The 13,136-nt window shown below is 42.5% G+C and overlaps 1 protein-coding gene across 2 annotated transcripts in view; it reads right to left on the minus strand.

Annotated features, from left to right (window-relative positions):
* Window positions 1-2,638: 2,638 nt before the first annotated feature.
* VSTM4 (V-set and transmembrane domain containing 4) overlaps window positions 2,639-13,136 on the minus strand; it is an 89,384-nt gene continuing 78,886 nt past the window's right edge. For both annotated transcript variants that reach the window (XM_032491671.1, XM_032491670.1), the window contains one exon: window positions 2,639-3,993. In XM_032491671.1, the coding sequence (XP_032347562.1) occupies window positions 3,868-3,993 (126 nt within the window). In that variant the 3' untranslated portion in view covers window positions 2,639-3,867. The remainder of the gene's footprint in view (window positions 3,994-13,136) is intronic.

The following is a 13,136-nucleotide window of genomic DNA, read 5'->3' on the forward strand; positions in this document are numbered from 1 at the left end:
ACACAAAAAGGCTCCCTCCGACATCCACGTGACAGGGCTCACTCGAATCTCAACCCGGTGCCCTTCCCCTGCTGTCGCCAGCACCGCTCAGTACTGCCGGGGACCCTACTCCAGACCTAAGGGCCCCTCCCTTAGGAGAGCATCAGTCCTGAAGCCGGATGTACCTCTCCACGGAGAAGGGCGTCTTCGGAGCCCAGCGAGGGCCCACTCAGGGAGAATCAGAGCACGCCAGGAACAAGTTCAGTTGTTGGAAGTGGTGCAACTGGGCTTCTTGGGTGGTGACCCTCGGGGTAATTGTTTGGCAGCTTTGAGTCTATCAGTCAGAATTCTCTCGACTGCAATCTGACAAGCTTGAGCAAAACCAGGATTTCAGCAGTAGAAAAATGGGTTGGTTGATTGGATCAAAGATGATCTGAGGGAAAGGGAGTCTGGGGGATTTCAGAGCCTGCGAGCTGGGATTCCGTGCTGCCGGGACCCTGTCCTCCCTGCCACTTGCTCAGCGTCTCCCTCGTTCTCCGAGGCTGCTCTGCTCGGCAGGAGATGTTGCTGTAGATGGATCTGTGTGCACCCCAGCTCAGCTGCCCAAGGGGAGGATGATTTCTTTCTCCTAAGAATTCTGTTCGGCCCAGACCAGGCCTCGTGCATGCTTTAGCCCATTTTTCTGTGGCCTGGGGCATGAGTCCCATTCGTGGCCCAGCCTTGCTTGTAGTCATGCGCATCAGGGGCTGAGTGATGAACAAGGCTGTGAGTGGTCCCTAAAAGCAACCGCTGCTTTAGCGTTCTTATCCCAGGTGAGTCTTTGGGCTTCTCGCGATGTGGGATGACCCCCAATGACTATGCACTAAAAAAAATGAAGTGCCCCATGGCATTTTCCCGCCAGCAAATATCAGGGGAGGATTAAGCTTGGCTTTCTCTTAAATGCCCTGTGAGTTACCAGAGTCACAATGATTTAATGAAGAGATGATCTTAACGGAACCTCAACTCTGTCCTCCCACAGCTGCTTTAGTTCAGGGGCTGAGGCTTTGATTTAGCAAGACAACTGCATTCAGAGGGATTCCCTCTCTTGCCCCCTTCCTGGCTTCCTGTGATAATTCCATGCTATGCATGGCCAAGGCCAAAACTCACCAGCAAATCTGAGAGTATGTGCACTCTGCCTGCAGAAGCCCCTGCATTCTGAGCTCTTCTGTGACTCCATTCAGATGTCCAGGCAATTGTCCATGTTGAAAACTGCTTCTATAGAGTTATCCCCAGGGAGGCCTTCCAGCAAAAACAGACTGAAGAACTTTTCCTACTTTCTGATTGAATGACACATTTTCCCTTATCTTTAGAAATGTCAGCGCGGGCTTAGTGGTGTATTTGCAAGCAAAGAATAAGTAAACCCATTTTTTAAAAAGCTTATCATGACAATAAAGTCAAGATTTATCACCCCAAAGAAGCACCAGGTATCAGTCATCCCTTGCTCTCAGTTCTGAGCAGAGTCTGGATGGTTTGCTTCGAGAGATCACGGTGGGGCAAGCTCTGCTTCGATGTTGCCAAGAGCTTCCATGATTCCCCTGGGAAGCATCTTCGGTAGGAGGTGATGGTCTGGCAGCCGCCTTTACACCCTATGCCAGCAAGTCCCCGACTCACACACCTGCGTGTGCGTGGATGCAGTTCTGACCAGTTTTGGAGAAAGAGTCTGAATTGAATCTATAACGGTGACTTGTTAGACGTAACCTAGAGCTACTAGTTCTTAAAATCTTGTGCTCTTCTTAGAATGCATTTATTTCCATGTGTGATGACACTAGGCTCCCAATGACTGTAAGGTGGGGGGCCTGGGGTGACTGAAGTTCAATCCAGTTCTGCAGAGGCCTGGGGGCCTCCTACTTCACTGCCATCTCCTCGCCACCTCCTCCACTCCCCCCGGGGACCCTGAGGGCCCCACTGGCCCACAGAGCTCCTTGAGCACATGAGGAAACCACCCTCCTTCCTCAAAACACCATGTAACCATGCTCTGCTGGAAGACAGCCACGATAGAACATGACAGGATGCCGAGGGTGACTATGATAGGATGCTAGCATAATTACAGGAACGATGTCCCAGCTATACATCCTCCGGTCCTAAAGAGATGCTCTTGGAAGATCCAGTGAGTTCTTCTTCCAAAGCTGCAGAGTTTACTCACCACCTCTGAAGTCTGGCAGAAAGGAAGGGAATGGAGCCAGGGGAGGCCGGAGAGGAAGACTTCCTCTTTGTAAGGTCAGCCTATTTTTGCTTCTGGATCATCATTACCTGCTCCCGATTTGGACCCTTTCCAGTAAACCACGAGAGGCACCTGTGAGCTACCATGGGTCTCTGGGAGTGTTACTCTAGGGCTAAGTTCATGGACAAATATTTACTTTTTCAAGTTATTGCAATGAGAGCCTTAAATAGTGAAGACATTTTCATTTTTGAAAACATGAACTGGCTTTAGCATGAATGTTAGCACGGTGTATTTGTGTAGCAATATGTAGTGTCCAGAATCCTGCAACAGTCATTATCCCACGACATGAACTCTATGAGAGGTTAACTCACCTTTTCTACAGACACGGAGTCTGAGGCAATTAGGGGATAAGAAACTCCACCAAGTTCACATGGCTATACAGAGGGGCACGACTCAAGGTTGTGTTTAAAATATATAATTTACCATATATACATGGTCCATTACAAAGCCAAACTTTCTATAGTGTGCGGTGAAAAACCGCCAAGCACACTCACACATCAAGAAGTGTCCTTAACAACACAGTTGACAGGATGGCTGTGTTCCAGAATGGATTTGCCTCCAGGGAGATCCTGGATGTTGAACAGGTCCACAGAGCAACTTCCCCAGGGATCTAGACGCCATGCCTCCCAGCCTCCCTCCCCCGCAAGGGCATTAGAATTCACATGCATAGTTGAGTTGGGCAAGGCACTCTGTAACACAGGGGTGTTCGGGACACAGTTTTCCAACTCAGCTTGTATTTCCTACTGTCCTACTATTGGGGAACCAGGCAGAAGACTATTTGCTTTCACGCAAGTGGACATTCAATTAGAGCTGGTAACCTTGGCACCCTTCCCAGAGGCCTTCCATCCTGTCGATCAATGGAAAACTCCCCAGCGCCCTTGGAAGAGGGTGAGTGAGAACTTCTTGGAGAATGTAAATTTCTCCACCTGCAGAAGCCCCACTGCGGGAGGGGTGCAGGCCCTTAGAATGGACAACGCTCTACTCGTCCTGCGGCCTTGGGTGATAATGGGTGGGGAATCGGGCACCGGGGTCTTCAGACAGTTCACTGTCAGCTTAGACCTCAGACTTGCCCACAGTCTGTCTCTTGGCCTCTAAATCGCCAGTGTCGGTGCATCTATTTAAAACAAGAGATGCGATCTTGAGCAACTGCCTTAGATAAGCACTTTGCGCTGTTCTGGGTGCCCCGGCAATGTTCTCTGATCCTTTGAAAACCAGTTAGTATCTTATCTACCATCTCACACTTGGTCCTGTAATGGCATTTCCTCCAGCTAAATACTATGAGCTTGCTATCACAGGTACAGGAAGAGTAGAAGATTAAAAGTAAGATTTTTAAAAGGATTAAAACAAACTGAAAGCCAGAGAAAGGAGAAGAAAACATAAAGGGGTTTGGCTCAGCAGAGAATCTCCTTGGGTGGTCTCAGAATCAGAGTCCTCACCCGTCAGGGCTCAGACCCAGAAAATCTTGTCCTGGGAGACCTGTCTTTTGCAGAGAGGAGCCTCGTACCTCTCCGAAGGCACCTGGGATGTCACTGGAAAGGGGCTCCCACCCACACAGAAGGCATAAGTGAAAATACAAAAATAAGGATCTTGTATCCAAGGTTTCATAAATAACTGGGGTGGCGGATGGGTTACAGCTTGTTCTCCTCGAAGAGGATCTGGGCGTAGACGGTGCTGGTGGGGACGCCTTTGGCTGTCTGGTGGGGTTTGATCAGCTCCAGCTCAGCATAGGTCAAGTTCTCCTCGGCAATCTTTGGCTATTAGACAAAACACAACACAATTTTAGCTGAGCACAGGGAGTTCGATGTCATTCATTTGTCAGGCACGTATTTTCATAGCACTTTGGTGATTCAAAGGGAAACAAATGGACAAAAAAATGTAAGGGGACATGTAACTGCCTTTCTCTGGCTAACTTACTCCACTTAATGTAATATCACTTATATGTGGGATCTGAAGAAATGACACAAAACACAAATAGACTCACAGACATAGAAAATAAAATGACAATTATCCAAGGGAAAGAGGGGAGGTGGGGAGTGATAAATTAGGTGGTTGGGATTAACAGATACACACTACTATATATAAAATCAACAATAAGAAACTACTGAATAGCACAGGGAACTACAGTCAACATCTTGTAATAACCTAATGGAAAAGAGTCTGAAAAAGAATATACATGTATATGTTTATAGGGTTGAATCACTTTGCTGTACACCTGAAACTAACACAACATTGTAAATCAGCTATACTTCAATTAAAAATTTTTTTAATTAAATAAAAATAATAAAATAAAGTTAAAAAAAGGATGTGTAAAACCTATAAGATAGATCTTGTTGTCTTATATATAACACCATGTCCTACAAAGAGACACTATGATTTATTTTTAAGTTGACACAGAACACTAACAAAAAATGATTAAACATTAGGCCACAAAGTAAACTTTAATTCTGACAAGTGAAAACGCAACTAACAGCCTCTCATGGAAAGGATAAAAAAAGGTAAAGACAGAAACAAAAAATCTTAGAAATTAACCCCAAAATTAGAATGCTCCTATCTAAAAATTTTAAGTGACTTAATCTGTATAAAGCTAACATTTCAGAATATCTCGAAAATAATGATAAAGAAGATATTACTTGCCAGAACCTCAAGAAGGCTGTACTCAGAGAAGATTCATAACCTTAAATATTTATATTAAATGATATAAATTAAATGGATCAAACCCCCAATTGAAGAAGTTAGGAAACAGAACAAAAAAAATTTTTTAAAAAGGAGAAGAAAGAACCTAAATAAATAAATAAATAACACTAGACTGCATAAATCAGAAAACAGAAAAACCATAGAATAAATAAAAATATCCAAAAGCTTGTGCTTAAAAAGCACTAATAAAACAAACTGAAAAATAAATTAATCAAGAGGAAAAGAGAAAAAGTATAAATGAATAAAATAGGAAATTAGAAAAGAGATACAAGTGAAGGAAATTTTAAAACTTGAAGAACTTTGCTTAACATATGGCAAGAACTTTGAGATACAGGATGAGCAATAGTCCAGAAAAATATAAATTATAAACATTAACTCCAGGAAATCTAAATGTATTAATTATTATCAAAATAAAAAAAGAAAGAAAAGCGAAGAAAGGAAAATAATGGAAGGAATGGAGGCAGGAAAGAAGGCAAAAAGGAAGGAAAGAAAATACTGTCAAAAGCACCAGGCCCAGGCAGTTTTATAAGATAATTTCTAAAAGAAATTCTTTTAAGAAAGAGGTAATTCTAATATAATTAAACTGACCCAGAGCATTAAAAAAAGGAAAAGCTTCACATATTTTAGAACGATCTCATTTATTAGTATAAATTAGCATAAATCAGATTTACTTAGAGAGCATTAACATGTACACTAAAAGATAGATTATCATGTTCAAGCTGATTTTATTTCAGGAATGCAAAGATGGTTCAATATTAGAAAAATCTATTAATATAATTCACAGTAGTAATAAAGAGAAAAACCATATGGTTATCTCTACAGATGCTGGAAAGACATTTAATAAAATTTTTTTAAAGTGTTAAAAATAATTATTGTCACCAATGTATATTTTCTTATCATGATTAAGGAATGTTATTGAAATACAGAATAATTGGTGATGATCCAACTCACAAGCAAAGAACAAAATATTAACTACTATACATAAAAACAGATAAAAACCAAATTTCTTCTGTATAGCACAGGGAACTATATTCAATATCTTGTAATAACCTTTAATGAAAAAGAATATGAAAACAAATAGATGTGTATATATATGTATGACTGGGACATTACGCTGTACACCAGAAATTGACACGTTGTAACTGACTATACTTCAATTAAACAAAAAAAAGTCTAACTGACCAAAAAAAAAAAAAAGGAAAAGAAAATTGAACAAAGAATGACAGGACCAGAGAGTTCACAGGAAAGGAAACACAAAGGCTCTCACACAGATGACGAGACTCAACCTCTCTCAAAATAAGATAGTAGTAATTTTAAAAACAGACATCAGTTTTATCTTTCAAGTTGACAAACAAACCAAAAAATTAAAAATTAAAAAAAGATTGCCAAAAGAAACAGAAACAGATCCTCTTGTATATTGTTGGTGGAAGTGCTTATTGGTACAAGCAAAAAAAACCTGGAAACACTTAAATGGACACCAGTAGGAAACTCGTGCATTCATAATGGGGTATACAGTGCAGTATTTAACAAGAATGATGGAGCTGTATGTGTACTGTATGTTTTACTGTCATGTGTGTAAATATGTGTGTATGGGAGTAAATCTACGTGTATATATTCCATGTGCTCAGAAAACTCTTAGATCTCACTTGGAAATCAAGAACCTGTCTCCAAGGTTCTCTCTGGGGAAGTAAACAGGGTAGCTGGAGGGAGACCCACCCTTTACTGTACACATTTGTTGGTACCTTTTGAATTTTGTAGATGGTATATGTATTTAAACAGCACATTATTTAATTTTAATTCAGAATTAGAAAAATTAAAGCTGGACACTGATTTATAGTCATAAAAGACACATCACTTTCATGTAAGCAACTCTGCTTTTGTCTTTTGTTTTTTGGCTTTGACTGTGCTGTCATTGTTTTATTTTGATTTTTCTGGCATGTGCTATACCTTGGTGATCTAGCCAAAATTCAAGATAAATAAACCATTTACATTCAATCTAAGGTTCTTAAAAAGAATGCCCAAAGCAAAAAGACTCTTTTCTTTTGAGATGAAGCATCACAAGAGGGGACAGGGAGCAAGAGAGAAAAATACCATATGATAACATCACTCATATGTGGAATCTAAAAAAAAAAAAAAAAGAAGAAAAATGAACTTAAATATAAAACAGAAACAGATTCATAGACATAGAATACAAACTTGTGGTTGCCAGAGAGGAGCAGGGTGGGAAGAGACAGACTGGGAGTTCGAGATTTGTACTGACAGGTAGATAAAGAATAGATATACAACTCTATACTGTATAGCACAGGGAAATATATTCAAGATCTTGTAGTAGCTCACGGTGAAAAAGAATATGAAAATGAATATATGTATATTCACGTAGGACTGAAAAATTGTGTGGTACACCAGAAACTGACACAACATTGTCAACTGACTATAACTCAATTAAAACAAAAAAAGGTAAGAGAGAAAAAAGAGGGGAAAAAAAAGAGAATGTAGAGAACTCCTTACAGCCAGTAACTTCTGGTCAGGGGTGACCTTGGAGAGACCCATCCTCACAAAGTGGCCCTTTTAAAATTTCAATGTTAAAGACAATGATAAGAATTGGAGCCTCCTGCTTGTCTTTTGATATCAAAAATTTTTACATTTCTTCTTCGTTGTCCGTATCTTACGAGCCAACAAAAATGCCATTTATTTCTCACCCTTTGGTTTAATTACGTTTCCCATTATAATGATTCTATTTAGAAACGCCATGCGTCCTCAATTAAGCACGCAAAACCCAGCTCATGTAAATTTTAGAGCCAAGATTTCTGAAATCATATTGTCCAGGTGTTTTATTACATTACTTTGAAATTGCATTGTTTTCTCGTGTAGATTATCTGTTTATTCTTAAGTTATTCCATTACGTTTGGATATGAAAAATAACGCTAGCTTTCTCCATACAGGTCACCAGGCTGGCCTGGCTAATGCGTCCTTTTCAAACATTTTTATGATGTTCCTATAGTAAACATAATTTAATAAAGCCAAAGCATACTAAATAAATAATTGCATCTAGAAAAGCAATAAAAACAAATAAAATTAGTATTTTCATAAGTGGAAAGGTACTTCAATTACTGCTACAAGCAACAACCCACCATAAAATGTGTAGAATCATTTCCCTTATGCATATTTCTGGAATATAATAATTTGATTGAAGATATGAGGTAGCACACCAGAGGCTCCGAATTGTGAAGTATATACAGTTTCCAACCGGAGATGCGTAATATTAGTCCTTGGCACCTTTAAAGAACCTATTGTTTTTCTGGCACGCGTGCTTGGCTATCCCCATCAACCATGTGCTTAATTACACTTCCCAGCTTGTTTAGCTAGAAATAAATTCCTAATGGCCACCGAAAAGGGGAAAATGTAGACTCCTCACCAGTTTTTCACCGAGCGACCTTTCCTGGCACTGATGCTTTAGGGGAAGGTTGAGGTGCCTTAAGAAGTAGCTTAGAGAAAATTATCGGCGTATCAGGAGGACTATAATAGCGCTGGTAGTGAATCCAGGAGTCAGGAGCAGAATGTAAAGGTTAAAGCAGGCAATTGCAGCGGGGCAGAGGCAGCGTGAGGGACCTGTCACGTGTCAGGTGATGCTGCCATCTTGACCACACAAACCTGTTTGGACTTAAGATAAAGGCATCCCTCCTAATGTCTATGGCGATTCAAGAACTGGAGTGCAGTGAGTGCGTCCCTGGAGGTGAATCAACACACACTTCTGTTCGTTCCCTGCCAGCCTCTGGTCCTCAAGCCCCCATCCTGTTCCTGGTGCTGCAGGAAGTACAGAAGTACGTGGGAGCAACAGCACTCAAGAAAACAAATTTAAATACGCTTGAACTGGCTGTTCACGAGCACTCCTGCAACAACTGTGAAAACACAAAGGACACTGTGGGAGGTAGGACTTCCAGGCTTCAGACGTGAACTTTACATTTCTATCTGCGGGTGCTGTGTTCCCCGGAGAACAGGAGGGGGATGGCGACCAGCTATTTGAAGTCCCGGCAGTGTCCTTTAAAAGAAGCCCTAGAGACAGACTGGGAGTTCGAGATTTATAGATACTGACAGGTAGGTACAGAATAGATAAACAAGTTCATACTGTATAGCACAGGGAAGTATATTCAAGATCTTGTAGTATCTCATGGTGAAAAAGAATATGAAAACGAATATATGTATGTTCCTATATGACCGAAGCATTGTGCTGTACACCAGAAAAATTGACACCACATTGTAAACTGACTATATCTCAATAAAAAAATAATAATAACAATATTTCAATTAAAAAAATAGCAAAAAAACTTTCTAAACATGTGAGAAGGAACACGGCCGTTTCCTCTTTTCCAGGACTATTTAGTTTTATTTTCTTTTCCCCTTCACTTAGCCTGAAGAGACTCCTGGCCCATTTCTCTTTCTATTCCTCCAATAAAGGCCTGGATTTGTGTTCAATTGCCTGGGTCTTGTAGGTTCTAAACCCCTTTGTTTCATGTACATTTAATCTCACTTTTCATATGTTTCCTCCCAGCCATGAGGAATCCACTCCTTAGTCTGGAGTGGGATTTTATAAGCAAGAGGGGCAGAGGTTTGGATGGAGACATGGGTCAACGTATCCAAGAGAGGCCAATGCATCCAAGAGAGAAAAATTCTCCTCTAAAAAAAAAAAAAATAATAATTAACACAACCTTGTAAATCGACTACACTTCAATTTTAGAAAAGGACAAAAATTTAAAAAGAAAATTCCTCTCTTAGTTCAATGAAAGTGCTCACGGAGAGGAGGTGAGGACAGTGGCCCTGAAGCCATTACCTCATGGCTGACAGCAGAACAGGGGTTCAGGAGGAATTGGGACCTCGGTTCAAATGCCAACTGGGTGACCCTGGGCCAGTTCCATCATTGGCACTCAGGGATCTACCTCATTGATGTAAGTGAGGATTTAAACAAGAAGATGTATGCAATGATTCTCGCACCACTGTGTCAACCCCGTAAAAGATGCTGAACACACGTGTGCTGAATAAATCAATGTTTTGGTGTCATCGCTTTCTCTCTATAGAGTGTCAGCTAAAATACCACCCATCAGTATACCTTCTGAGGTCTTCAGGAGTTACCAAGAACGATGAGAACGAAGTAGCCCTGGACATCTTTTGACAGATAAAGAATAGATTCTAGGAAATTAGTTGTTATGGTCTGAATTGTGTCCCTTCAAAATTCATGTATTGAAGCCCTAAGCCTGCAATACCCCAGAATGTGACTGTACCTGGAATCAGGGTTTGTAAAGAGGTAATTAGAGTAAAATCAGGTCATTAGAGTGGGCCCTAATCCAGGATGACTTGTGTCCTTATAAGAAGAGGACATTAGGACTCAGGCACATAGAGAGGGAAGACAATATAAAGAGACAGGGAGAAGATGGCCACTTATCAGCCAAGGAGAGAGTCCTCAGAAGAAACCAGCCCTGCAGACAGCTTGATCTCAGACTTCTAGCATCCAGAACTGTCCAAGCGCCCCAGTTTTTGGTACCTTGTCCGGCAGCCCGAGCAAACTAACAGATTAGTTAAGATGGTGACAGAAGAGAAGGGAAAGGGAATGGCCTGCCTTAGGGGCAGAGGAGAGGAACTACCTGATGCTTCACCCAGGACGAAAGAGATGCACACAATTTATGTCAACACCGGAGCAGAAGCATCCCCTTCTGAGGGAGGAAGGGGACTGAGGTCTGATTTATTTACCTCCCCATTCCATGAGGAACAACACTGGAATAAAGAAGCTCTAGGACTGCCTCACATGGTACAACCCCCCACCCCCAAGACACACACAGACACACACCTTCCACCCCCAGCAGCCCTGCCCGCCATGGCTTAGCTAGACCCTGGGTTGCAACCGACGTAGCTGCATCGCTGGCAGCCCGGGCCGAGCACAGCTCCGGGCTGGGGACCCACTAGCTTTGAGGAGAGAAGGGATGGGGATGCTGCTGTAAATATCCTCGTAAGGGAGCGCTTGGCTCCAGCCATGAGAAGGCAGCTACTGCAGGCAGCAACTGAGGCCCAGGGACGGCTGCCTCCATCTGAATAATGGACTACAGGACAGTCCAGTCTGCCATCTTTAGTCCAGTTCAGTCTGAGCTGAACCCAGCATATAGGCAGAACCCAAGGTCATCCTCATCTTCACAGATGAGCAGATGGACATCTGAGGGAGGAGGAGTCAGCTTTACTGAGTCATGTTGGTTCTGCCCGAATCCCTGGGCCCCTACCTGCCACTCCACAGCTCTCTCGGAAGCCACCTCTTTGGTTGCCACTTCTCACGCTGATGATACAGGGGAAGCAAACCTCAAGAAGAGACTGGGATGAGGTTGAGCAATGTGTTGAGTAGAAGACAGATCAAAATCCTGCAGAAAGGGGCTCCTTGGTCCAAGGAAGTGATACTTCCCCATGCGCTCAGACCTTCTTGGGCAAAGTGTCTTGTTTCTTCCCGATGAAAAAATAAATGGAGTAAATCTTGAGACTTGAGGCAACAAGAATGAAAACCAGGGGCAACATGCTCAAGATACTGGAGCCTTGTGGCCTCAGTGACCAAAGATTTCAGGATTAGGTAACTGGGAGCTGAAATTCCCTCCATGCTCAGCTTTCCCAAGAGGGTGGAGAGCTGTTTCCATGGTGTTGAGGGGGCCCTTTTGTAATTTGTCTATTCAGAAGGGGCATTTTTCTAAAATCTACATAAAGGTGCTATATGTACTGGCAGTGGCCCTGGCCTATGCCCAGATATTTTGCCATAAAAAAAAAATAAATGACAATCTGTTTCAAGATAAAATGAAATATGTAAAATGAACCGTAACTTTGGAAATTCCTACTCCCAGGGCTCAGTGGAAGTGGCCAGATGGTGAAGGCCAGTGATCTGTGATCTCTGGTGGCTCTTAGCAATCATGGCAGCCTGGAATCTACTGCCTCCGGTGCTGAGAACGAGGACCCAGCCCACTGGGGGAGTAGGATGGGTGGGGCTCAGAACATAGGTGTCAACACGAAACAGAAGCAGGGCTAGATTTATTCCTTCACAGGCCCTGCCTTGTGGATCTTTCTGATCTGTTGTCTGGAATATCAAAGTTCTCCAGCAATAAAGGTTGTAGGTTACAAAACCCCAAGGGGAAGGCATTGATTGACTTTGGACATCCGGCCACTGCTGCAAGTGCCAAGGGTGATGGCCTAGATGCAAACTCTCCTACGTGATCTGCTTTCAATCACCCTCCCAGGTTCCCCTCCTTCTCAGATGTCCCCAGCAGGTGAGGGGAGCTCAGTTGCAACTGATGCTGGTTCCCTCAGCATGGAATTCCCTCTCTCCTCACATATGAGGTGGACCCCCTACTGCTTCACAATCCAGCCAAGCCCCCTGTGAGGGCTCCCTGACATCATTTGTGTCCACAGTGTGCTCCACACCACTGCCCAGCCTTGTGACACGTCTTTTGGGAATGCACTGGGACCTACCATGATATATATTCTCTTTGTCTCTCCCTCTTTCTGTCTCTCTGTCTGTCTGCTTATCTGTCTATCTCTCTAATAATAGTAATCATAGAATGGTGCACTGGCCAAAGACTGAAGAGATTTTATAATAATAAATTTTTATTAATTTATTTATTTCCATGAAAATATTTCAAATGTTCTAAGCGTGCTCCTGAGCTATGTTCTCCAATGTGGGCAACACCCCCACCCGGCAGGCATGTTCACAGGTTCACACACATGCGTGTGCACCCCCAGCCCTAGGATTACAGTTCTACTCACATCTCCTGCTCTGTCTTCCACTGACACAGAGATTTTTGTTTAACTTTTTAATTTAATTTTCTTAAAAGACATGCAGTAAAAGCTTTTTTTTTTTTTTTTTTTGGTGGATCGTTGCATGCATCTGAATGCACATACAGATTTCCAGGACCTCTGCCAGCTCAGGACACAGAATGGCTCCATCACAGTCCCTCCCACTAACCTCTGCAGTCACGTCCTACCTCCAACCCTATCTTCAGACAACCCCGATCTGTGTTCTGTCACTATGGTTTTCTCTCTTAGAGAATGTCTTGTGAAAGGAATCATACAGCATGTAAGCTTTTGGGATCGGCTTTTTCTCTCAGCATGATTTCCTCACATTTCATCCACATCGCCATGTGTATCAATGGTTTGTTCCTTCTGATTGCTAAGGAGTATCCCACGG

This window comes from Camelus ferus, chromosome 11, assembly GCF_009834535.1.
Source record: "Camelus ferus isolate YT-003-E chromosome 11, BCGSAC_Cfer_1.0, whole genome shotgun sequence".
In the NCBI taxonomy this organism is placed as follows: domain Eukaryota; kingdom Metazoa; phylum Chordata; class Mammalia; order Artiodactyla; family Camelidae; genus Camelus; species Camelus ferus.